Source organism: Desmodus rotundus, chromosome 5 (assembly GCF_022682495.2).
Source record: "Desmodus rotundus isolate HL8 chromosome 5, HLdesRot8A.1, whole genome shotgun sequence".
In the NCBI taxonomy this organism is placed as follows: Eukaryota; Metazoa; Chordata; class Mammalia; order Chiroptera; family Phyllostomidae; genus Desmodus; species Desmodus rotundus.
In genome coordinates this window covers 1,907,596-1,931,705 of record NC_071391.1, presented here as the reverse complement: position 1 = coordinate 1,931,705, position 24,110 = coordinate 1,907,596, and the positions used below count along the sequence as shown (strand labels likewise).

General features: G+C 64.1%; 1 protein-coding gene across 1 annotated transcript in view; it reads left to right on the top strand.

Moving 5' to 3' along the window:
• The window catches only part of OSBPL5 (oxysterol binding protein like 5), a 33,506-nt gene extending 9,658 nt beyond the window's left edge, over window positions 1-23,848 (top strand). Inside the window, exons 2-22 of the mRNA XM_045183286.2 lie at window positions 944-1,100; window positions 3,034-3,116; window positions 5,474-5,554; window positions 5,827-5,928; window positions 7,003-7,206; window positions 7,937-8,021; window positions 9,261-9,432; window positions 9,776-9,971; window positions 11,768-11,952; window positions 12,386-12,467; window positions 13,722-13,820; window positions 14,214-14,310; window positions 15,299-15,397; window positions 18,123-18,220; window positions 18,632-18,721; window positions 18,803-18,939; window positions 19,378-19,563; window positions 19,819-19,945; window positions 20,419-20,557; window positions 21,175-21,277; window positions 22,711-23,848. Coding sequence (XP_045039221.2) covers window positions 965-1,100; window positions 3,034-3,116; window positions 5,474-5,554; window positions 5,827-5,928; window positions 7,003-7,206; window positions 7,937-8,021; window positions 9,261-9,432; window positions 9,776-9,971; window positions 11,768-11,952; window positions 12,386-12,467; window positions 13,722-13,820; window positions 14,214-14,310; window positions 15,299-15,397; window positions 18,123-18,220; window positions 18,632-18,721; window positions 18,803-18,939; window positions 19,378-19,563; window positions 19,819-19,945; window positions 20,419-20,557; window positions 21,175-21,277; window positions 22,711-22,849 — 2,640 coding nt within the window. The 5' untranslated portion in view covers window positions 944-964 and the 3' untranslated portion in view covers window positions 22,850-23,848. The remainder of the gene's footprint in view (window positions 1-943; window positions 1,101-3,033; window positions 3,117-5,473; window positions 5,555-5,826; window positions 5,929-7,002; window positions 7,207-7,936; window positions 8,022-9,260; window positions 9,433-9,775; window positions 9,972-11,767; window positions 11,953-12,385; window positions 12,468-13,721; window positions 13,821-14,213; window positions 14,311-15,298; window positions 15,398-18,122; window positions 18,221-18,631; window positions 18,722-18,802; window positions 18,940-19,377; window positions 19,564-19,818; window positions 19,946-20,418; window positions 20,558-21,174; window positions 21,278-22,710) is intronic.
• Window positions 23,849-24,110: the final 262 nt, after the last annotated feature.

The window sequence follows — 24,110 nt, the reverse complement described above, 5'->3', positions numbered from 1 at the left end:
TCTGTGCTCCTGGAGCGCGTGCTTGGGAGGGGACAGACGTCAGGACGGGGCTGGAGCCCCGCTCCCCTGACACCTACAGGCCGAGACCGCAGGGCAGGGCCTTCGTCGTGCGGGGAGCCACGTTGTCTCATCTGGACAACGGGCTGAGGTCAGGGGCACGGTACCGTGGACTGTCAGCTGTGGGCCCCAGCCCTGGGGTGGGGGCAGGTAGGGCTGTCGTGGGCTGCTAGGGGCAGCGGTGGCAACCGTGCTGTGGGACGGGAGGGGGTGCTGCGTCGGCAGGGCTGGGAGGCTGAAGGAAACCCGTGCAGCGGTGGGGTCCTCAGTGGGCGCACCTGTGCCCCTCCGTGTTCGGGCATCGCAGGTCCGAGCAAGCAGGGGCCACGAGGCTGAAGGAGGGCAGCGGGCCGGGCCGGTCTCCTGGAAGGTACAGAGCCTGCCAGCCTCCCCCTAGTGGCCTGAGTCACTGGACTAGCCTGCCTGTGTCCCCTCTCTCTGGGCTGCCTCCCTGCATGTGTCGATGGCTGTCCCCCCAACGTGGAGTTCCGTCGCCAGGGAAGGAAAGTCTGGTGGTCCAGTTTGGGTCAGTGGCCACCGCAGGGCCACTCGGCTGGGGCTGGGGTCCTAGAGCCAATGTGGAGCTGAGGCTGGGGTGGGGGGGCTCTCCTGTGGCAGGCTGTGCTGGGGCTCGGCTGTCACCATGCCCCTTCGCTGGCCCTGGCAGGTCCAAGCTCGGCTGTGCAGCCCCCAGCCGGCCGCCCCTGCTGAAGGGCAGGTCCCTGTCTGAGACCCTGTCGGGGGGGGGGCTGGGTGTGAGACGGGGGGGCCCCTGCCGCTCAGCCTGACCTGCCGGGATGGGAGGAGGTCACCCCCGGCTTGGCCCCCAACGCTACCCCTGGTCTTGTGGAGGGAGTGACCCCATGCTCTGCTTCCTTGCTTGCAGAAGCCCCCCAGCGCCCACACCATGAAGGAAGAAGCCTTCCTGCGCCGCCGCTTCTCCCTGTGCCCGCCGTCCTGCACCCCTCAGAAGGCCGACCCCCGGAGACTCGCCCGGAACCTGCTCCTTGGCGGAGAGAGTGAGCTGGACCCTCTCAGCCCCGGTCAGTGCCCGGCCCGGCCCAGCCCAGCCCCCCAGCTCTGCAGCCCTGCTACATGACTTAGCAGGTCCCTTCCCTCCTCTGTGCCTTCTGGGCCAGTGAGGGCCCCAGCCTTGCTCACCCCCCCAACCCCGTGCTGGGGACTGAGCGCCATGACCCAGGGGCCAGGTGAAGCCCAGGTGGCCTTGGAGGTCCAGCAGGGACTCCCAGTCCAGGCTCTGGGGCCAGCCCAGCACCCTCGGAGAGACGGTGTGGTGCAGTGGCTGCCAGGCAGGGGCCTGAGTCCCCACCCCAGCTCTCCTGGCCAGGGGACGGTGATGCTGGGCCAGCAGCAGAACCTCTCTGGCCTCAATTTCCTTGTCTGTAAAATGGAGGTGACATCGGTGTCTGCTCCTGGCCTCAAACGAGTCCCAGGCTTCGAGAGGGGATGGTCAGAGCGGGGTGCTCTCGCGCAGCTTGTGGGCAAAGCGCTGGGCACACAGGACATGGGGTCACCCCACTGCCACCTCACCTTATTCTCCAAAGCCCCACCCAGGAGAGTGGGGCGGTGACTATACCTGGGAGCCCAGCCCTTCCTTCCTGGTGCCCCCATGGGGGGTGGGAGGAGGGGCTCCGCCTGCCCCCAGAGACCTCCTGCCTCCCCACTCCAGTGCCCGGGCCTAGCCCCCACCAGTCTGCCCATTGCTCCCCACTGCCCACTCTGGGCAGGAGGAGGGAGAGAGGAGCCCCTTCCTAGTCATTGGGCCCCCAGGGAGACTTGGAGTATCAGGCCCACAGGCTCTTAGCACTGGGCTTCTGGGCCCGTCCCATCCAGAGTCTCACCAAGTATATAGGTAAACGAGGCTGCAAGGGGGGGCCTCATGGATGTACACAGCAGGTGGGGGGTGCAGGGTGCCTGGGAAAGTAAATCCCACGTTTATTCTCTGTCGCCACGCCCTCACAGGAGGGGTGGGGAGAGGATAGGCCCCCAGACTTGGGGGGAACTGGCACCCCTGTCTCTCAGGTGCTCTGGGGGCCCCCAGCCCTCCCCACCCAGCAGGCAGCAGCCCACGGGGAAGCCGCAAGCAGGAAAGAGCCCCTTGCAGGCAGAGACGGCCCCTGTCTTGCTCAGTGGGGCCTTTGGGTCAGGGGTGTGGGAGGTGGTGCTGCTCCGGGGCCCTTCCCCCGAGGTGAGCGTGGGACCTGCAGGACGGGGGCACTTCCTCAGGTGCTCATGCTGGCTGCTCTGCTCCCTGGTCCCAGCCCCCCAGCCCCTTCCCAGGCCTGCCCGTGTGGTTCTCAGGGTGCAGGTCCTCACAGCCCACCAGGGTGGCTCTACCCCCAGGGTTCCCACCTCCACTTCTCAGCCCAGCGGAGGGACTTCCTCCTGCCCATAAACCCTTGCTCTGGGAACCCTCTTTGTGACAAATAGGGTGGGGGAAGGGCAGCTGACAAGTCAGGTTCCTGCCCTCCCTCCGTCCTCATGAGGGACCAGGCATCTGCGGGGTGCACGCAGGAACCCTGTTCTCCGTCTCCCTCCCAGGGTCTAGCTCTGGGGGCAATGGAATTCGGGAAGGGGATTCAGGGCGTGGGAGGAGACCGGGCACAGCCCTAGGGGGGCCCTGAACCCGCATGTGCCTCCCAGCCTGACTCTGCGTTTGCCACCTTTACACACCCACAAAGGGCGTGCCCGGCACAGTGCCCGAGGCTGCGAGGCTCCTCCCTGCAGGTTGCAGAGGCTGGGCCGGAGCTCTGGGTCCCTCCCAGGGGAGACACTCCTCCCAGCATTAACGGTGACACAGTGACACGCTAGCTGGTGTTGATTAGATCTCTTAGGCAGTGTCCTACAGCTGCTTCCGACTGGCTTCCGGCCCCACCCAGGCCGCCCGCCACAGGAGGGCAGCCAGCTGAGCGGCTGGGTGCCCGCCCTGCGCCTCACTGCAGAGCTCTCTTGCAGGGAAGGACATGGAGCCAAATGGCCTGTCGCTGCCACGGGATGAAGGGCCCCCGACCCCTGGCTCCGCCACCAAGTTGCCACCGGTAAGAGCCTGGCCACCAGAGGATCCCAGGGCCGAGAGCCCGCCTAGGGGACCAGGGGAAGTGGCCAGAGGAAGGGGTGCCGGGGCATCAGCGAGCCGGTCCTTCCAGCCCATTGCACGGGGTCCGCTCGGAATCCCAGGCTCTCCCAGGCTCGGAACCCAGGGAAGGCTGCCTGCCGCCCGCACACAGCTCCACTCCCTCGTTTATGAGAAACACCCGCTGGGTGTGACATGGGACGGGCGGGCTGGCAGGGTGTGGGCTGGGAGGTGGCATTCGGGGACAGAAAATCATGGTAGAAGGAGCCCCTTTGTCTGTCGTAGTGAAACCCTGGGTGACATGAGCCTGTCCTCCCTCAGCCCTTGCCTGTGCAGCCCCCGCTGCCAGGGCCACCCTCTGCAGGGGACGCTGGGCTCTGGAGAAGTGTGTGTACACACTCACTCACACACTCACACACACTCACACATGCATTCATACTCACACACAAGTACATACGCTCACACATATTCACACTCAAATCCCACACTCACACTAACTCATGCTCGCTCCCACACTTCACACTCAAATACATTCACACACTCACACACAACCACACTCACACCCACATTCACACTCAAATACATTCACATACAACCACACTCAAACACGCACACTCACACTAACTCACACCCACATTCACACTCAAATACATTCACATACAACCACACTCAAACACGCACACTCACACTAACTCACACCCACATTCACACTCAAATACATTTCACACACAATCACACTCAAATACATACACTCACACTCCCTCACACCCACATTCACACTCACTCACATTTCACACACATTCACACTCAAATACATACACTCACATTCCCTCACACTCACTCACACACAATCACACTCAAATACATATATTCACACATGTTAAGTAATTTTTTGAAAAATTTTAGTTGCAGAAAAATAGAGACAACGTAAAATTTCCCACCTTGCCCGTGTCTCAGCGCACCGCTCAGGGGCCTTAAACACTCACAGCTGCGCGGCCGTCACCCATCACCTCCAGAACTTTCCGGCTTTCCCACTGGCGCTCTGTCCCCACGAGACCCTCAGTCCCCACCCCTCCTCCAGCCCCCTGCGCCCACCACCCTCCTCCCTGTCTATGAATCTGACCCCTCTGGGCACCTCCCGTGAGTGGGTCACACAGCACCTGTCCGACTGCGTCTGGCTCACCCCCTCGGCACAGCGTCCTGCAGGCCCACCCACGCCGCAGCGGGGGTCCGAACGTCCTCCCTCTTTAAGGCCCAGTCACCGTCCACCGTGTGGACCGACCATGCTTTGCGCGTCCATTTATCCATCGAGGAACGCTGGAGTCACCTGGTTTTTAAGATACGCATGTATTGCGCCCAAACCCCGACAACACGGCTTTGACCTTCTACAGCCGGATAAGACGGCCTGCGGACGTGCTCAGCTTGCTTCGCGTGGCAGACGCCATTCACTCGGCCAGCGGGCACTTTCTGAGCGTCTTGTCCGCGCAGGCCCCCGCGGCTGGGATGCTGGGGTGGGGTCCCGGGCAGCACAAAGTCCCTGCTGCCCCGAGCTCGCGCCCCAGAGGGCGGGCCGGCGACGCGGCCGAGGCTCTGTCCACCCCCAGGTCGCTTGGGGCTGCTCGGCTGGGGGAGACGCAACCCCCCCCCCGTATGTGCCTGTGTGTATGTCAGTGTAAACGTGTACGCGTGTGCACATGTGTGTGCATATGTTTCAATGAGGTGAAACAAACACCTTTAGCCATTTTAAGTGAACAGTTCAGTGGCATTTGGTGCAACCACCACCTCTGCCTTGTTCCAGAATGTTCTCACCGCCCCACACAGAAACCCACGCCCACCAGCAGTCAGTCCCCACTCTCCCCCGCCCCCGCTTCCGGCAGCCCCGCACCACCTCCCAGCCCCACGCCCTGCCAGCTCGGGACAGTCCTGCAGCGGAGTCACAGCACGCGGCTCTGTGTCGGCCTCTGTCGCGGGGCACAGGGTTTTGAGACCCACACGTGTTACGGCGTGTCAGCACCTGGGCCCCTCCCAGGGCTGAGGAACACTCCCGTGCGTGGGTGCACCATTCATCCCACGAGTGGCGGTGTGTCCACTCATCACCGGTGGGTGCGCATTCGAGCCGCGTCCACGTCTCGACTATTGTGGACCTTGCTGCCGGGAACGTGTGTGTGCACACACGTTTGTTAACCCACCCAGCTCCTGCTTTTTAGGGTCCCTGCTTTCGGCTCCTTGGACGTGCTGGTGCAGGGGGCAGCGGCTCTGAGCCCTCTGCAGCCCCAGGCCCCGCACCCATGCCCCTTCTCCCCGCACCGGGCTCTCTTGCAGGCAGACTGCCGGCCATGCAATGGGTCCGACAAGGAGTGTGTGTCCCCGACGGCCAAGGTCACCAAGAAGGAAACTCTCAAGGTGGGCAGGGGCCTGGGGAGGGGCCTGGGTGTTCTTTGTAGGGTGAATGGGCACCTGGGCCAGTGAGGCCACCCCCCCCCCCACAGATCCCCAAGGGACAGGAGACAGACGGCGTCCCAGCCACCTCCATGCCCTCCCCCTCCTCTCTGCTCCCTGCCCGCTGGACCATAGAGGCCCCATGATGGAGGTCCCAGTGGCCACAGCGATTGGAGGAGCCGGCATGGTGGGCCGGGACCTTGCCCTCTGACACGCCCGCTGGGTGCCCCACACAGGTGCAGAAGGAGAACTACCGGCAGGAGAAGAAGCGCGCCACCAAGCAGCTGCTCAGTGCCCTGACGGACCCCCGGGTGGTCATCATGGCCGACAGCCTGAAGGTAGGCGTGACGGGCATGTGTGTCCACGCGGCTCACTCGGGAGGCCCCCGCAGGGGCCTTGCAAAGTCGCCAGCCACTCAGCAGACAGGTCAGAGAACCTGTTACGGCAAATCTGGGCCCCTGCGCTGGGGCTGCCCTGATGAACCACCGCGAGCCAGCAGCTTCAAACCAGAGGAATTTATTCTCTCCCAGGCCAGAGGCCAAAGTCCGGAACTAAGGCGCCGGCGGGGCCATGCTCCCAAGACTCCAGGGGAGGACCCTGCCTGCCTGTCCCAGTTCCTGGGGCTCCCCGGGTCCTGGGCTTGGGCAGCTCCCTCCACTCTCTGCCTCCATCTTTACAGGCCCCTCCCCCTGCCTCTGAGACTAGTCCCTTCTAGGGATGAGTCCTGGGTCGGAGCCCGCCCTACTCCCTGCAGCCACATCTGCACAGACCCTGTGTCCCACTAAGAAGGGGGTGAGGCCCTGCTGGTGGGGGTCCCAGGTGCCCGTGGAGCCCTTTGCACACAGCACAGGGGCGTGGGAGAAAACTCGGGCTTTGTGGGAGAGGACCAGGACTGTGGTCGGAGGCCCGTGTTCAGACCTCACAGAGGCAGTGGGTGGTTCCCTCAGCCCCCAGCCTCGGTGTCCCCCTCCATACACCGGTGGGGGGAGTGGGGGGCTTGAACAGCAAACCAGACAAGTGTGAGAGGATTCTGGCCATCTGCAGAGCCCCAGCTAACCCTTCTGTGTGAGTCTGCAGATCTGGGAGTAAAAAATCAGGTGCAAAAGTGAGTATGTGTTTACAATGGGAGAAGAAGTGATAGATATCAAAATTTACAAAGCTGACAATGACAACCGTCACGGTCCATTGCTGTGGGAGGGCCTTGAACCTGAGCTCGGACTTGAACCTGAGCTGCATGAACTCCAGTGGACCGGTCCTGGCTGTGGTGTCTTCTTTGGATTCACTCTAATTTATGAGCCTCTTTGAAAAACGAAAAGAGACCTGTGCCTGCAGCCCAGAGCCCCACCCTGCCCGGCCCCCCAGGGCATCGGCCTCCCAGACCCAGGCACCAACGCCCCTGCCCCTCCACGCAGATCCGAGGGACCCTGAAGAGCTGGACCAAGCTGTGGTGCGTGCTGAAGCCAGGCATGCTGCTCATCTACAAGACGCCCACGGTGGGCCACTGGGTGGGCACCGTCCTCCTGCACTGCTGCGAGCTCATCGAGCGGCCCTCCAAGAAGGATGGCTTCTGCTTCAAGCTCTTCCACCCGCTCGACCAGTCCGTCTGGGCCGTGAAGGTACCGCTAGGGGAGGCCCGCGCGGAGCTGGGCAGGAGACAGGCACTGCCGGGTGGTCGGGAGGCTTGTCGGCGGGTGTAGGAGAGGGCTGTCTGTGCCACATGGGCCCGCCAGCTGGCTGTGGTCCCTGGCCCTCCAGGTGGAGCACAGGGTGTGGCTCAGGGCTCAGGGGCACCGTGGGGTCAACATCCCACCTGTCTTGAGGCAGGGGAGTAGGGCCCTGTGGGTGGCTGGCTGCTCCGAGCTGTGATCTCAGCCCTCCTCCCCGGGGCTGCCCAGCCCAGGGCCTGCTGCGGCCAGGTCGCCAGATCAAATCCAGAAGGCCCAGTGAGAGCTGGGTGTCAGAGGGACATCAAACAGATGTTTTAGTATAAGTGTGTCCCAAATATTGCATGGAATACATTTAGGCTTTTAAAAAAAGCCTTTTTATTATTTTTCTGAGACTCTAATTTAATTGGGCATCCTGGATTTGCACATCCTGACTCTGGCCACCCTGCATTGCCTGGGGGGCGGGGGGGGGGCTCGGAGCTGGAAAGCCACCAGCCAAGGAGGGGACGGAGAGCTCCCTGCCCGCGCTCCCCTCCTGCTGCCCGGCCTGGGTGCGTGGTGGGTGCCTGACGCCGCCTGGAGACCCTGTGGCCCCAGAAGTGCCTGTGCGTGGCTGCATCGCCTGTGTTTGCACCTGTCCCCGTGTGTCCTTGGGGGTGATGTCGGGTGTCTTGCCCTCCAGGGCCCCAAAGGAGAGAGTGTGGGCTCCATCACACAGCCCCTCCCCAGCAGCTACCTGATCTTCCGGGCTGCCTCAGAGTCCGACGGTGAGTCCCCACCTGCTCTGCCCTTCTCTACAGTGACCCCCCCCCCGAAGCAGTACCCCCTATCCCGGGACAAGCCTGGCGCTCGGCAGGACTGCCACTCACTAGTACCGACCTCTCGGGGCCTCAGTTTCCCCTTGGTCAGAACGTGAATAATAGCACCTGTCTCCCAGTTGTTGTGAGCGTTTGATAACCTCATACAAAGCAGCCAGGTAACAGTTACCGGGCCCCAACCACGTGCCAGGCAACCACCGAATCAACAGATTCCACTGCTATCACCCACCTTTGACCCAGGAGGCAGGGGGAAATCCCAGCAGGAAACGGAGCGGGCCGGGTTAGGAATCCCAATTGCCTCCTCCCCAATGCATTGCACGTTGTTGGAGCGCCCTCCAGTGGCTTCTCTGAGTAAAGCGGCTGCCGCTCTCCCCCACAACCCTGACCCAGCCCTAAGGGCTGGCACCTCCTTGGGAGATGGGCTGTAGGGCTCCCAGCCCACCAACGGTCTAGGATGGGCTGGGCCCTGCGCGCAGGGCAGCCTGGCCTGACCACTGGGCTCCGGACCTCCGGATGGGTGCTTGGGGCCAGCGACGGACCTGCTGGTACCACGGCGCCCCCTGGTGGTCAGATGCTGCTTCCACGCCCCCATGCGAGAAGTCCACCCTCATTTCCTAGCCCCCCACTCAGCTCGGGGCTCCGCGTGTGCCGGGGATCGTCAGGGAAGCCATGCTCTCCGGAGCCTGAAGTCTGGTTGGCGGGGGCGGGACAAGGGGACGAGTAGGGAGCTGGCACACAAGGGGGATCGCTGTTGACCCGGAGGGGAAGGGCAAGGGCTGCGTCCCTAGGGGGATGGGCCAGCGGTAAAGGACCGCAGGTTCCCCGGCTTGGAGGTCGGGGAACCCTGAAGGACAAGGGCAAGGACAAGCGGGAAGCTTCCTGTTGGGGAGACTAGGGCACTCTTTGGTGAGCACAGGCGGAGGCAAAGGGTGAGCCCCCGGCTTAGAGGTGCAGAGGGTAGGGCTTCAGGAAATGGGGAAAGGACGCCCTCTAGGGCAGGGGACAGGTGTCCAGGTCCCTGGGGAGCCTGGGCTCCCTCTGGCAGTGATGGAGTGGGGGCGGGACACTCTCTGGGACAAGGGTGGTTGTCTAGGTGGGTGGGACTGGGCTCCCAGTGGGATGGGGGGATGGAAGCTGAGCAGTGGGGACCACACCCCCCCTGTGGCTCACACAGCGTCCCCCACTCAGGCCGCTGCTGGCTGGACGCCCTGGAGCTGGCACTGCGCTGCTCCAGCCTCCTGCGTCTCAGCACGTGCAAGCAGGGCGGTGACCGGGAGCCTGGGTCCTCGCCAGACGCTTCGCCCTCCTCGCTCTGTGGGCTGCCGCCCTCTGCCGCCACGCAGGACCAGGACCTGTTCCCGTGAGTGGGGTGCGGCGAGCGGCGTTGGCCCCTCCCAGGAGTCCCGGCTCCTGCCGCTAGGGACCCTGGCTCTCACTGACACTAACACGGGGTGTCCTAGTATGGGGAGGGGAACTAACGCCATAATGGTGTGCCACTGGGCACCCCAACCTCCTTCACTGCACGGTGGACCCAGGAGCCTCAGTTTCTCCGTCTGTAAACTAGGCTAATAGTGTGAATGCCAGTTGCACAGAGGATTAGGCCCACTGAGGGGCGCCTGGGGGGATGTACCTGGGTGGGGCAGTGCCCAGAGGTAGGGGTGCCGGGCCTCACCTGTGACCGGGGACCCACGGGTGCCTTCCAGACTGAATGGGTCCTCCCTGGAGAATGACGCTTTCTCAGACAAGTCGGAGAGAGAGGTCGCGGAGGAGTCAGACAGCGAGACCCAGGACCACAGCCGGAAGACCAATGAGAGCGGGAGTGACCAGTCAGAGGTCCCTGGGGGCCCAGTGCCCCGAGGGACCACCTACGTGGAGCAGGTCCAGGAGGAGTTGTGGGAGGTGAGACCCTGCCCAGTCTGTGACCCGTCACCCTCTACCTCATCCCCACCCGCTGAAGCAGCCCTGGCCATGCCTGGTGTCCCCCAGGGCTACTTTACAGGGCCCTTGCTGGGCCCCCAGGAACAGGACACAGGGGAGCTGGCCAAGAGCCATGAGAGCTTGGGCTGGGGGTGTGGGCTGGGGGCCTGCGGGGTCCAGGTGAGGGCCTAGAGGCCAAGGCGGAAGCTAGGGGTGCAGGGGAGCGGCTGTTGCCCAGAGAAAGCCCAGGCACTGAGGTCCAAGGGCTGGTAGCCGTGAGAAGGGAGAAGTGGGGCTCCAGGACACATCTGGGGGTGGCGGCAGGTCCCAGGCAGACTTGGACCAGTGCTCTGGGGAAAGAGCTAAGGCAGGGAACTTCAGGGGGAGACACCAGTCTGGACATTTGGGCATGGAGCCTGGGCACCCCAGTCTTCAGAGGCTGAGCAGAGGCTCCACGAGGGGCCCAGGGAGGTGGAAGGGAACCAGGGTGCAGGGGGTGCAGGGGGTGCAGGGGGCGCAGGGGAAGCTATGCAGAGAGGTGGAGCAGGAGAGAGGACGACCTCGCAGGTGGTGGTGATGTCACCAGGGCGCTATGGGTGGGGTGGAGAGGGCGGGGCTGATGGGAATTGGGCGCAGGGTTCTCAGCTGGGGTTGCTGCCTCGTGAGCCCCAAAGATGGCCTGCAAATTCAGGCCAGGGACCCAAAGCCTCTGGGCATCGGGTGTGGCCCTTTGTCTAGGGCCTCCCTGTCCCCTAGATGCCCGGGGATGCTGTTCAGTCGAGTGCTCCTGCCTCAGCCACAACCGTGCATGAGCAGACAGGGAGGCAAAGCGACTTGTCTGAGGCAGCCCGGCAGGGTGGTGGCTCTGTTCCGCTGCTGCCCGCGTGTGGCTGCCGCCTGGGGCCCTGCATCAGATGCCCTCACGCCAGTCACCTGGCTCCTCTGTAAAGCAGGATGACCGGGCGTGGTGTCTCGGGAGGTCTAGGAAGAAGGAAGGGGTGCACTCGCAGCCTGGGGCCTCCAGGGACTCAGGGGGGCACCACCAGGGGCAGCTGCACCCCAGGCCAGATGTTGGAGCCCCAGAGGCCCCCAGCGGCGCTGGCAGGAAGACTGTGAGGGCCCAGGAGGTGACAGGGGCTGGGTGTTGGGCCAGGCAGTGCGGTTGGCTGGGGCTTCCTGTCTGGTGAGCAGCCCTCAGAGGAGGCCCCGCCTCAGTGGCTCTTCCCAAAGTCCCCGTGCCCTCCCGAGGCTCTGCTGGGTGGTGGGGAGTGGGAAGCAGCATCTCAGGAAAGACAGGAGGGTCCGGGGTGGCCCCCACCTCTAGCCATGGGGCCCTGGACAACTGAGGACCCCTTAGTAAAGAAAGCGAAAGCTGGAAGCATCTGTGTCACCCTGTCACCTGAGTCAGCCAGCAGTCATGAGGGTTGAGAGCTGGAGAGTGGTTGTCCTGTGCAGGTGACACTTCCCGCCACAGGCGCAGAGGCGTGAAAAGTCCCCAGATGGGTTTCAGCAGCCAGGATGGGGGAGGCTCCACCTTGGACCCTGAGAGTGGGGGGTGGGCCCAGGTGGGCAAGGAAGAGATGTGGGCCAGCTATGTGGAGACTCTGCTGGAAAGGGCAGGGGTCAGGCAGGGCCAGGGAGGGGGGGGTGAGGTACAGCCTCCCCACCTCCCATCATGGCCCCTCCAGCCAGAGGCCCTGCCGGTGCCCCGCCCTTCCCTCCCAGCTCTCCTGGGCAGCTCTGTGCTGGGGGCCTGACCACCGCACCTCTGCCGACAGCTGGGGGAGGCGTCCCAGGTGGAGACGGTGTCGGAGAAGAACAAGAGCCTGGTGTGGGTGCTGCTGAAGCAGCTGCGGCCCGGCATGGACCTGTCCCGCGTGGCACTGCCCACCTTTGTCCTGGAGCCCCGCTCCTTCCTGGACAAGCTCTCCGACCACTACTACCATGCCGACCTGCTCTCCAGGTGAGCGAGCACGCTCTGTGTGCGCCCAGGGAGCCCGGCCCCCCGCCCCCACCCCGGCTCTGCCCGCCGTCCCCAGGTTTCTGGAGGGTCCTCCCTGCCAAGGCTGAGCTTAGTCCACTGTCCCTGCTGGCTCAGCCTCCGAGGGGACCCAGTCTCCCAGAGCAGCCCCAGGAGGAGCTGGTGGGGAGGGAGGGTGGGGCGGCTCCAGGCCTGGGCAGGGCAGGAGCTGTCAGGGGGAGCACGGCTGGGGCCACCCCGAGCACCTTCTGCACCCCGAGTGCTCTGCCTGGTGCTGGCGCCCTGAGCTGCACCGCAGGCTTTGAGGAGCCCACACAGAGGGAGCTGGGCGGGGGCGGGAGCATTGGGGGCAGGGAAGAGGGTGACCCAGGGCCCCTGTCTGTCTGTCCATCTGTCCCTCCGTCCATCTGTGCAGGGCCGCCCTGGAGGAGGACGCCTACAGCCGCATGAAGCTCGTGCTGCGGTGGTACCTGTCTGGCTTCTACAAGAAGCCCAGGGTGAGCCATGGCGGGGCTGCGGCCCTGAGGGAGGTCCCCGGGCCCCCACCCCCTGTCCCTGGGCCGTCCCCGACCCCGCAGGGCCTTGAAGGGTCCTCTCACCCCCACGCGGCCCCGGGCACTCAGGCTTCTTTCAGAGCCCCCTGCCCCCGCCTGATGGGGCCCCCAAGGGTGCTCCTCATCCTCAAGGAATCAGCTGCCACACATGTGGGGCAACAAAGGGACTTCCAGCCTTGGGCCTTGGGGTACCCTTGGGACCCATGGTTTTCAGCCCTGGAGCCCCGTTTCAGAGCCCCAAGTCCAGGGCCAGGTGGGCACCGGGCTGCTCCTGCAGTGATGGGGGTCCTGCATCCCTGCCCCGGCTCAGCCCCACCACAGAGCCGTGGGCTGCCCTGGGACACAGCTTGAAGCCACAACTCTGGCTCCACAATTCACTGTGCAGATGGGGAAACTGAGGCTCAGGGAGGGCAAGGGACAGCCCCAGAGTGACACAGAAGGTTGGGAGAACCAGGTCTCCTGGCTGTGCCTGGGGGCTCCTCAGAGATGGGCCCATGGTCCCTGGCAGCACCAGGCGTGGGCACACTTAGCAGCCCGGGGCACATGGGCTGTCAGGGCAGCGGGGGCACTCAGGGGGACTTCCCGGAGGAGGAGGCTCCACCTGTAAGGCTGTCTGGGACAGGACAGCCGGGTAACACAGGGCCAGTTCAGAGGTGGTTGTGGGAAGCCTGGCGGAGGAGGGACTGGTGGGAGGCAGTGTAGGGCGCTCTGCAGGCCACTGCCACAGGGTGGACAGCTGGAAGTGACAGGGGGAGGTGTGAAGGGTGTGGCCTGGCCACTTCCCATCACATCAGGGCAGCTGAGCTAGCCCACCTGGACACCCGGGAGGAGGGCTCTCTAGCCTGGGAAAGGCTCCCCCTGAACTTGGGCTGTTTGGGGAGCAGAGAGGTGGCCACAAAAGGTGGAGGGCAGGGCCAGGGGATTGAAGCCCAGAGTCCTGGGAGAGGGTGACCTGGTCAGGGTCTCGGGTCCCCCTGGGGACTGAGAAGTAGACACCTTGTGGCTGCCTCCCCACAACATAAACCAGGGGCCAAGCGTAGAGCCCCCAGAGCAGGACACATGCTGCTCCCCGATGCTGCCGGCAAACCAGGCGGCCCCTCTAGAGACCTGCCCCCGGGCTTGTCCCTGGGTCCAGCCGCTCCCAGTGTGACAGAGCTCCTCCGGTCCCCACACGGGCTCTCTGTCGGTCGCCTGCAGGGGATCAAGAAGCCCTACAACCCGATCCTGGGGGAGACCTTCCGCTGCGGCTGGTTCCACCCCCAGACCAACAGCCTCACCTTCTACGTGGCGGAGCAGGCAAGGGCTGCGGGCAGCACTGGGCTGGGATGCGGAGGGCAGGGACTCTGACCCCAGGGCACGATTCCTGGTGGCCCCATCTCTGCCTGGTGGGGGCGCTCCAGGGCTCATTTCCTCTAACCAGACCCTTCTGAGACAAGCAGACTAGGACAGCAGTCCTTAGGGAGGGGGACGGAGCAGCCTATGTCCCCAGGGCACTCTGGGCTGATGCTGGATTCCAGTCTGCTCCGGGGCCCAGGACTCAGCCCTGCTTCCCTGGGAAGCACATCGAGGGCCCTGAATGCAGGAGGGGTGCAAGGGTGTGGGGTGGAAGGGGGCAAGGAAGCGGGGCTCCCGCCGACATGGGGCCGCCCACTGCTGGGGCCATTCCAGGAGCCACCTCTGTGCCCACAGGTGTCACATCACCCGCCCGTGTCCGCCTTCCACGTCAGCAACCGGAAAGATGGCTTCTGCGTTAGCGGCAGCGTCACGGCCAAGTCCCGGTTCTACGGTGAGGGGCTCCCCTGAGCTCTGCCCCGGGCCTGGGGAGTTGGGGGAGGGACTGGGCTCCTGGATTCCGTGGTCCCCAAGACCTCATGGGGTGGAGGCTGTGTGCATGTCCTCCCGCCTCTCCTGCCTAGGGACCACATGGGTGTGGGTGGGAAAGTGCTCGGAACCTGGAGTCAGGCGGAGCCCAGGAGTGCCATCCCGCAGCCACGCAGCCACGCAGACACGTGCAGAGCGCTGGAGGCCTTGAGAAAGAACCTGCCTGCAGGGCGCTGTGGGGAGCTGAGCTGCCTGCTCTGCACCACCAGCCACAGCACTCTGTGTTTTAATTGATTAAAGTGAAATAAAACCCCAGGGGCAGCTCCTCCACCGCGGCAGCACACCACAAAGGGCAGAGACCACGTGTGGCTGGTGGCTGCCACGTCCAATGGCCCAGGACGGGGGTTTCTGTCATCACAGAAAGTGCCGTCGGGCAGTGTCACCCTAGAGCCTGGAACTGTGGGTGCTCAGAGAAGCTTTGATGCCACTTTTCTGTGGGTTATCCCTCCCTCCCATGTCCTTGGTGAGCGCGTTACCTGCACCTCTGCATGCCCCGCAGCCTACAGAGGAGGCTTGGGTTCTGCCACCTTCCCACCCTGCACTCCCGCCACTGTGGCAGCGACCCTCCACCCACAGTCCCCCGCATGGTGGCTCAGGGTGACTCAAATGCAAGCAGGGGCTCAGGGCAGTTAGGTCGCAGCCTTCCCCCGCCACACATCTGCCTCAGTGAGGAATAAACCACAAGTGCAGTACCTCCTCAGGACCCGGGGCACGAGGGACCTGACGGGGCTTTTCCAGAATCTGAGGCTCAGAGAGGCCGAGTGACCCGCCTACAGGCACACAGCTGGGGCCTCCTCCCACCTGTGGCAGGAAGCGCCAAGACTGTGATTTAGGGGTGGGACCCAGGGATCCGAGTGTTGGCTCCACTCACTGCTCCCCGCCCATCTCCGCAGGGAACTCACTGTCAGCGCTGCTGGATGGCAAGGCCAGGCTCACCTTCCTGAGGCGGGCGGAGGATTACACCCTCACCATGCCCTACGCCCACTGCAAAGGTGAGAGTCCTCCAGGCCCCCACCCGGAGGGCAGAGCAGGCTGTCTGCTCCGGGAGGGTATAGGGGCACTGAGCCTGGTCCTGGGTAGTTGGAAGGCATCTTCTTTCATCCTCGCTCTTCAGTGACTTCCCAGGTGGGGACAGAATTCCAGGCGGATTGTTCCTCTTCTCTCCTCTTTGGAAACATTGTATGGCTTCGGGCTTCCGCTGTGGTTGGGACCAGAGGCTGGGAGCGCACTTGTTACATTTGTAGCGACTCAAGCTGCTGGCTGGGGTCTCCTGCAGCCTCACTACAGAGTGTTAGGGTTTGGACTTGTTTTATTTTTTAGTTAAAGGACTTCGTTTCAGGGTTTTTTTTAGCAGTTTTAGGTTTACAAAAAAATGGAGGAGGAAATACCAAGGGTTCACATAGCACCCCCCACACTCGAGGGTCCCCTTTTGTGGACACCTCACAGCGAGGGCCAAGGCTGGCGTGCTGTTACCAAGTCCAGTCCACAGGTGGCGCCGGGGCCCCAGTGTGTCCTGCGCTCTGTGGGTTCGGACAAAGGCACTGGGTTGCCGTTCCCACCCGAATAGATGAGTTCGCCTGTCCATCCTTCCCCTCCACCTTCCGGAAATGTCGCGCCCTTGTTGCTCCAGGCCAAGTCCCTCCGTCCTGCCTGCTCGTGGTGCCCCATGGCCAGTGGGAGCCGTCGGGTTGGCTCCCAGGCCCTTTATACATGGGTGGGACACCACGGGACCTCTATACCTCTGACCAGCCCTGTCCCCAGGGAGCCTCCGGTTCCTCCCAGCAGGAAGTGGGATTTAGAGGCCACAGTCTGTGTGTGTTTGGGGGGTGGGTGGGTAGCTAGGCACTGGGACCCTTTCTCCCAGTGGAGGGGGGTGTACAGGCACCGCCCATTTAAGTTAAAGAAAAACACCCTGGGAGTCCATCATTTCTGGTGGGCGGGAGGCTTGAAGCAGAGACCCTGGGTCCCTGGGCCAGGCCCGGCGCTCAGCCTCGTGGGGGAGCGGCTGCAGAACGCTCTCCAGGCTCACTGGGACCCCGCCTAGAGGCCTCTCAAAGGACGCGGGGCGGGCGGGGGCCACCTTCCACCCCCACGAGGGACCCGAGTGCTTGAGACTCCCGAGTCTCTGGGGCTCATGCATAGTGTGGCTATATAAATGTATGACCATAAATATATCTTTCAATTCCCTGGAGCTTCTGGTTCCCATCGGCCCCTGCCGTCAATCACGGAGGGAACCCTGTCCGCTCCCCAACGTCCACTCCATCGGGTCTGCATTTTTGTTTTTTATCCTCAACATAAGGGGAAAATAGAGACCACGGTCTGCATATGAGAACGCTTTTTTTCCTTTGCTTTGCCTTGCTTTTTAAATCTTCACCCAAGGATATGTTTATCGATTTTAGAGAGACAGGCATAGGGAGAGAGAGAGATATTGATGAGAGAAACACCAACCGTCTGCCTCCTGTACACGCCCCGCCCGGGGATTGAACCCATCAACTTCTGGTGTGCGGCACGATGCGGCAACCCGGCCAGGGCCCGATCTGTGTCTCGAGAGTGGTTTTCTCGTTGTGTCTGGACCTTTCCACGGGGCTGAACGGAGACATCTTTTTTCTTGGCCCTTGGTCGAAAGGGCCAGTGACGAAGTGACAACTGAGGCAGGTCAGGAGGTCACACGACCCTTCCGCAGGGCTCTGTCTGCCCAGCGAGCTGACCTCTGAACCCACTGTCCCCCACACCGAGTGCCAGCCCCACGATGACGCTGTGTCGTCCCCCGCCCCGCCCTGTGACTTGGGATGCCGGCCTAACCCTGGTTCCCACAGGGCAGTGGCCGAAAGGGTGCGTGGCTTGATTTCTGCGGTTGTCCCTGTCCCCGGTGTGTGCCCCTGGGACAAGGACGGTCCTCTGGACCGTTTCCTCCGAGGCTGGGCCTCCCAGGGGGCACCGGCTTCAGTCCGTCTCTTTCATTCCCGTCCGATTCCTAGGCGCTTCGCTCACTCCAAAATCAATACTCTTAAAGGAGGCACAGCAGAAGAAGGCAGGGGTCTCTCTCAGACCCCCCAGCGGCCCTCTCCCTGGTCGGGGCACCCTGGGGACCCCTGGCAGCACAGGGCCCCCACCCCGGCCTTTCCATCCTCTGTGCAGCGGGACGTGGAGTCTTTGCCGCCGTCTGCTGACGCGCTTGCCTGTACCTTTGGGAGAGAGACACTGTCAGCACACATTTCTGAGGGATTTAGAGGGACATTGCCTCCTTTCTCTAAGGAGGCGGAGGCTTTCTGCGGCAGGGGTGGGAGATCGGTTCTTTCCTTCATTGACTCAATTATACACGTAGTAGTTAAATGACAATCATCAGCTGAGTTTGTCCTGGGCGCAGCTGTCAGCAGGGACTAGGTCTGCCCCTTGGAGCCCACCTGGGGCAGGCCCTGTGCCATCAAATGCAGGTGACACAGCCAAGGACGGGGAATCCCCTGGACGGACCCCTGGCCTGAGCAGCTGTGGTAGAGACCCCATTCCCTGGGTCAGAGGGTCCCCGAGGAGCTGGGCTCAGCCCTGACTCTGCTCCCCCCATGAGCGCCTCCCATCCCCATGGCTCTGCCTGGCCACTCCCGCCCTCTCCCCTCTCCCTTCGTGCCCTCCTGGGGTCATACAGTGCCTGGGGTCCCCTTGCTGGGTCAGGGCACAGCAGGGGCCTGGCCACTGACCCCGACCCTGGCTGTGTTTCAGGAATCCTGTATGGCCCCATGACCATGGAGCTGGGCGGCAGCGTGACCATCGAGTGTCAGAAGAACGACTTCCGAGCTGAGCTGGAGTTCAAGCTCAAGGTAGCACTGGCCGCAGTACCTCCAGCCACCCGGAGGGCCTCGGGGCCTTGCGGACCCCCCTCCTGTGCTTTTTGGGCCCAGGGATGGTTTCCTAAGCACAGGCACCCGGGGGAGCAGCTCCTGGCACCCCCACGGTACATCCGGGGCCCAGAGATGGGAAGGGGGTGCCCGCATGCCACATACAGAGCCAGGACGGGCCCACGGTGGGGCTGGGAGACCCAGAAGGGCCCCTGCATCCTGAAGCTCAGGTCCCGTCCCGGCTGGCCTCCCGGGCACAGGGGGTCCGAGCCTCCTTGTCCAACAAGGATGGGCCTCTGGCAGGGGCCTCCTCCCCCCGGCTCACCAGGGGTGCACGGGTCTGCAGACAGGCCGTCATGCTCACGGGTGTCCGTCTCGGGCGTGTCCCCTCAGCCTTTCTTTGGGGGCAGCACGAGCATAAACCAGATCTCGGGCAGGATCACGTCGGGAGAGGAGGTCCTGGCGCATCTCTCCGGGCACTGGGTGAGAGGCCGCCCTCGGGCCCCCGGGCACTGGGGCAGCCACAGGCCAGCGCTGCTGACCCTGCCTGGCCGTCTGCTGCAGGACAGGGAAGTGTTTATCCAGGAGGAGGGGCGGGGAAGTGCCGAGCTCTTCTGGAACCCCAGCGGGGAGGTGCGCGGGCGGAGGCTGCGGCGGCGCACGGTGCTCCTCGAGGAACAGGCTGAACTGGAGTCGGAGAGGTGAGGCCTCCCAACCCCCCGAGGGACCCCAGGGATCCCCGTCTGGCGCAGGGCTTCAGGACAGGGCTTCAGAGAAGTCACCAGGACTTCCTAGGAGGGAGGGTGGACCTCAGAGTGGACCCTGTGATAGCTGAGATGTGCTGGGGGGGTGGGGTCAGCTGGAGGGAGAGGGACTGAGGCCTGGGGCCTGTCCCTGCCAGCAGGTGACCAGCAGCCTGCAGGAAGGGCCCTGCTGGCAAGAGGTGTGAGCTCAACGTAGGAAAGAACCATCTCATGTTGAATAAACAGCATCCTGGGAGACACAGGCACCCTGAGAGGCAGTGAGCTCCCTGTCCCTGGGGGCAATCAAGTGGAGGTTGCTCTAAGCCTCCCCTCTGATGCTGAGAGGGCGTGGCTGCCCAGGTCCCCCAGCTCAGAGCAGGTGGTACCCGCCCACAGGCTCTGGCAGCACGTCACCAGGGCCATTAGGGACGGTGACCAGCACAGGGCCACGCAGGAGAAGTTTTTACTGGAGGAGGCGCAGCGGCAGCGGGCCCGTGAGCTCCAGCAGAGCCTCACACCCTGGACACCCCGGCTGTTCCACCTGGACCCCACCACCCAGGAGTGGCACTACCGATTCGAGAAGTGAGTGGTGGCAGGGGCCAGCAGACTGCCCTCAGCCCCTCTGGGCCCTGGGCCTGAGAAACGTGCGGGGCTCCTACTCCCCCTGAGAGCAAGTGCTGCGGGGGCGGTCATGTCGGGGCTGCTCTGGCCTGCCCTCCATGCGGACCCTGCACATGCGTGTAGACAGCGGTCACTCTGGTGGGGCTCTGGCTGGGATGGTGTCCTCTTCCCCCGAGGCTCACTGCCCCCGCCAATGGACATCCTCTGGACCTCCAGCCACAGCCCCTGGGACCCCCTGAGGGACATCGCCCAGTTTGAGCAAGATGGGGTGCTGCACACCCTGCAGCGGGAGAGCCCGAGCCCCCACACCCGCGTGGAGGCCAGCCCAGGGCCTGGGTGCCAGGTCAGCACCCCAGGGCCCCTGCCAGGGTCCTCAGCCGTGGGAGGGGCAGTCCGGCTGCAGATGTGCCTCCCTCCCACCGGCGGGGCCTCTTCCTCTCTGTCCCCTGCCATCACATCCGCCCCCCCACCCCAAGCAGGGCCTCCTGGGGCCCCGCGCCTCATCCCCTGCCCTGCCTTCCCCAGCATGGGGCCCGAGGCACCTGGACTTGCAGGGACTTTGTGTGCAGTCTCCATGCCTTGGACGGGTCCCAGCGCCCTGCTCCCGGAGCCACCCTCCCTGGTGTCAGCACCTGATCCCCTTGCACCCAACAAGGCAGCTGAGGCTCAGGGGAGCCAGGGCCTGGCTGGGTGGCAGCGGAGGGGACAGCTGTCACACGGACACCAGGCCTCCAAGGGCGGCCAGAAGGGGCCGCGCTCTCTGAGGGAGGCCTGGCTGTGGGTGGGCTCCTGCCCAGTGCCTCAGTTTCTCCACAGGGGCCTGGCCCGGACCGGCGGCTTCGCAAGGCCAGTGACCAGCCCTCTGGCCACAGCCAGGCCACCGAGAGCAGTGGCTCCATGCCCGAGTCCTGCCCAGAGCTCTCAGATGGGGACGGTGATGGAGACTTTGTCCCTGGTGAGCACTCCCGAGCAGGCCCTTCTGCAGGTGGGGAGGCCAGGGACATGCCCTCCCCGGGTGGTCCAGTGGCCCTGTCCTGGGAGGAAGCTCCACCCCCACCTGGCCGTCCTCCCAGGGGTCCTCCAAGGGCCTCCCTGAGCCCAGGGTGCGTGGAAACTGTGGGGCAGGGACCGGGCTCCCCAACCCTGGGCTCAAAAGGGGGCACCTCCCTTGCCTGGTGGGAATGTGGCCACACAGTGTTCCTTTGTCTGTGACCCTCTGGTCCCACTGCACCCCCACCTCTCTTTCCATTACCCTTATAATCCCGAGTGCCTGTGCCTCCCAACTTGGTCCCCCCCTCTGCAGTGGTGGGCCACACTTGGCCACTCCTGTGTCCCAGCGCTTGCTAGGGGCCAGCTGAGCATGGGGTCCCTCCTGAGATGCCCCTCCCTGTCTCTCGGCACCATTAGCTTTGCCCTGAATGCTCCTGTGGTGCATGGCAGGGCCTCCAGCTGGGCACGTCCCAGGACTGCACGCTGGCTCCCCAACATCCCAGGTCCTCTTCTGGTCTCCCCTCCTCTCCCCTCCCGTGTCCCCTTGTCCCTGGCCCTGCAACTGGTGGCCTGTCCTCCCAGGCAGCGAGAGCCCATGCCGGCGGTGTGGGAAGGAGGCCCGGCGGCTGCAGGCCCTGCATGAGGCCACCCTGTCCCTCCAGGAGGCGCAGCAGGAACTGCACAGGTAGGCCCCCCGAACCCCTGTCAGACAGGTCACTGCAAGCTGCAGCCCCAAGGGTCAGGTGCCAGTGAGGGCAGAGAGGGCGGCCAGCAGGGAGTCCTGGGGGAGCAGCTGAGCCAGATGCGGGGGAATGGCGAGCCGGATACAGTGAACAGCAAGCTGGGCAGAGCAAGGAGGTCCGAGGAGGATGCAGTGGCCGTGGGCTGGGAGGGGCCCCCAGTGAGTCAGAGCCGTGGCCCCAGATGGGCATCTCAGGGTTCGCTGCTGTGTTCCCAGCAGCCCTCACGGCAGACACTCAGGTGGGAGGGTGAGTGAGGCCTGCTCAGTGACTATGGTGGGTAGGGGCCGCCCTGGCCACGTGGGCCCTTCTGTGAGCAAACTCCCCAGAGAGGGTGCAGAGCCACAGCTTCCAGCTCCGCTCCAAGGCCAGGCTCCTGGCTCAGTACTGATTCCCTGGCTGTGGGACCTTGGGCTGCCCATGCCTCAGTTCCCCCCTGTGTCCCTGGGCTGGGACGAAGATGGTACAGGGGGCTGGACTCTGCCCGGTACCCAGCTCCTGCCTACCCTGGGAACCCAGGGTCGAGCAGCGGCACGCCTCAAAGCCCGGCCCTCCCCTGGAACTCTCCTATGCCTCACTGCAATGCCAGCCTGCTCCTCGGGAGGCTTCGGGAGGCACAGAGAGAAGGCAGGCTGGCACCTTGGAAGAATGCCACCTGTGTGGTCAGGGAGGGCTTCCTGGAGGAAGATGCAGGTGGCCGGGGAAGAGCTGGAAGAGGGAGAGCAGAAGTCACTACTGAGAGTGGTGGGACCACAGGAGGACCCGCGCTGGGAAAAGGGTGAACCCACGAGTCGGGCAGGGTGCGAGTGTCCTTGGGCCACATAACAAAGTCCCACAGACATGCGGCTTAAACCACAGACACTCGCGTCCCTGTCCTGGAGGCGGGAGTCCAAGACCAGGTGTCCCAGGGCTGGTCTCCCCTGAGGCCTCTGTCTTGGGCATGCAGATGGCCCGGCTGTCCTCCCTTTGTGTCCCCGCATGGCCATCCCTCTGTGTGTGTGTCCTGATCCCCTCTCATAAGGACACTAGTCACAGCATTAAGACCCCTCCCCAGTGACCTCATCTTCCCTTCATCCCCTATTTCAAAGCTCTTTCTCTGAGTACTGTCACATTCTGAGGTCCTGGGGGTCAGGGCTCCAGCCTGTGACTTTGGTGGGTGGCAGGAGGTGGGACACAACTCACCAGCAGAGCAGAGGGGGTGGCGCTCTGCTCCCCCAGCCCTGACCTCGCTCCCTGGAATGGGTGCCCAAGAGCCCAGGGCCACCCCTGTGCCCTGGGTGCCCTCCCCCGATGCCCGCCAGGACCCACGTCCCTGGAGAGTGGGACATCTCCCCTGTCCTGGCTGGCCTGGCTGAGCCGCTGTGCCTTCCCCTTGCAGGCAGCTCTCGGCCATGCTGAGCTCCACGGCCAGGGCCCGGCAGGCAGTGGCCACAGGCCCCCTGCAGAGCCCCCGTGCCTGGTGTCTGCTCTGTGTGCTCCTGGCCTGCCAGCTGCTGCTGAACCTCATCCTCACGTGAGCGTCCTTTGGGGCGGTGTGGCCACCACCTGCGGAACTCGGCTGCTGCCGCCCTCCCTCCCAGGCACCCAGCACTTTAAACCAGCCCAGGGAGGCGGAGGGACACTGTGAGCCTGGCCCCTGTGGACAGAGAGGCCCTGGCGGCAGGAGGACAGCAGGAGGGACCTGGGGCCGCCCGGCTCCTCTCGGGGAGGCGCTGGCCTCTCTAAAGGGCCCTCACCCAGCACTGGCCTTAATGCTCAAGCCAAATGCCACTTCGTCATGCAATGCACACCGTAGTCATCTGGCCTCTCTCTCCTGGTCCAGCTCCCACCCCCGCTGCCACGAGGGGTCAACGCAGGCAGGGAGTAGGAGGGTCCCTCAGCACTGGACATCTGCTCCCCAGCTGAGTGTAGGGGAGGGAGGAGCAAGCCAGGGGTCCCCAGGGCTGCCTTGGTCCTGACGCACAGGCTGTCCCTCCTGAGACCTTGCCCCTGTCACTCTGGTGTGGCCTCGGGTGGGACACTGGGACGGCCCTGAGAGGGCCCCTGGAGTCGCTCTGCCACCGTGCTGTTTGGAAGAAGCCTACTTAGAAGTAAGGAACCTGCCTGGTCCCCACAGCCCAGCCCTGGGGGGGGGGGGTGGGCACCTGTGATTGCAGCTGCGTGGGCACCTGGCTGTCCTGCAACACTAGCAAGGGGGGAACACAGCTGCCCTGGGCCCAGTGGGGCCTGCACTCTTCCCCCCACCCTTGCTGGATAAACGCTTCAGCAATACCATAGGTGGGCAGAGGGCAGCGGGCAGCGTCTGCCCTCTGCTCCGTGCCCAATGCCATGTGTGCACGTGTGTGAGCGCCCACACGCATAGGTGCACACGGAGCCTGAACTCTGCTGTGGCCATGGCCTCCGGGCTGATGCCACATTTTCTGGTTTTTGTGCCCATGTCCTGCCCTCCCTGCCCTCCCCGCCCCAGTGTGGGGACAGGTCTGTGCTCCATTCCCTGAAATAAAGGAATACACCCATTGGCTGTTGTCTTCTTGGGGGAGTTCTGGAAAGGAGGGGCGTCTTCCTGGGCAGAGACTCCATACCAACAGGGGGCTGTCTGGGGCTGGAGGGCCCAGGGCAGGGGTCTGAGATCATGAGGATGGAGGGGGCCCCTGGGCAGGTGGGCGCAGTTTGCAGGGAACGGTGAGAAGCAGGCCCACCCTGTGAAGCCCGTGCAGGCGGCAGGGGTCCAATGAGCCAGCTAAGGACACAGACTGGCACTGTTCACCGGTCCTCCAG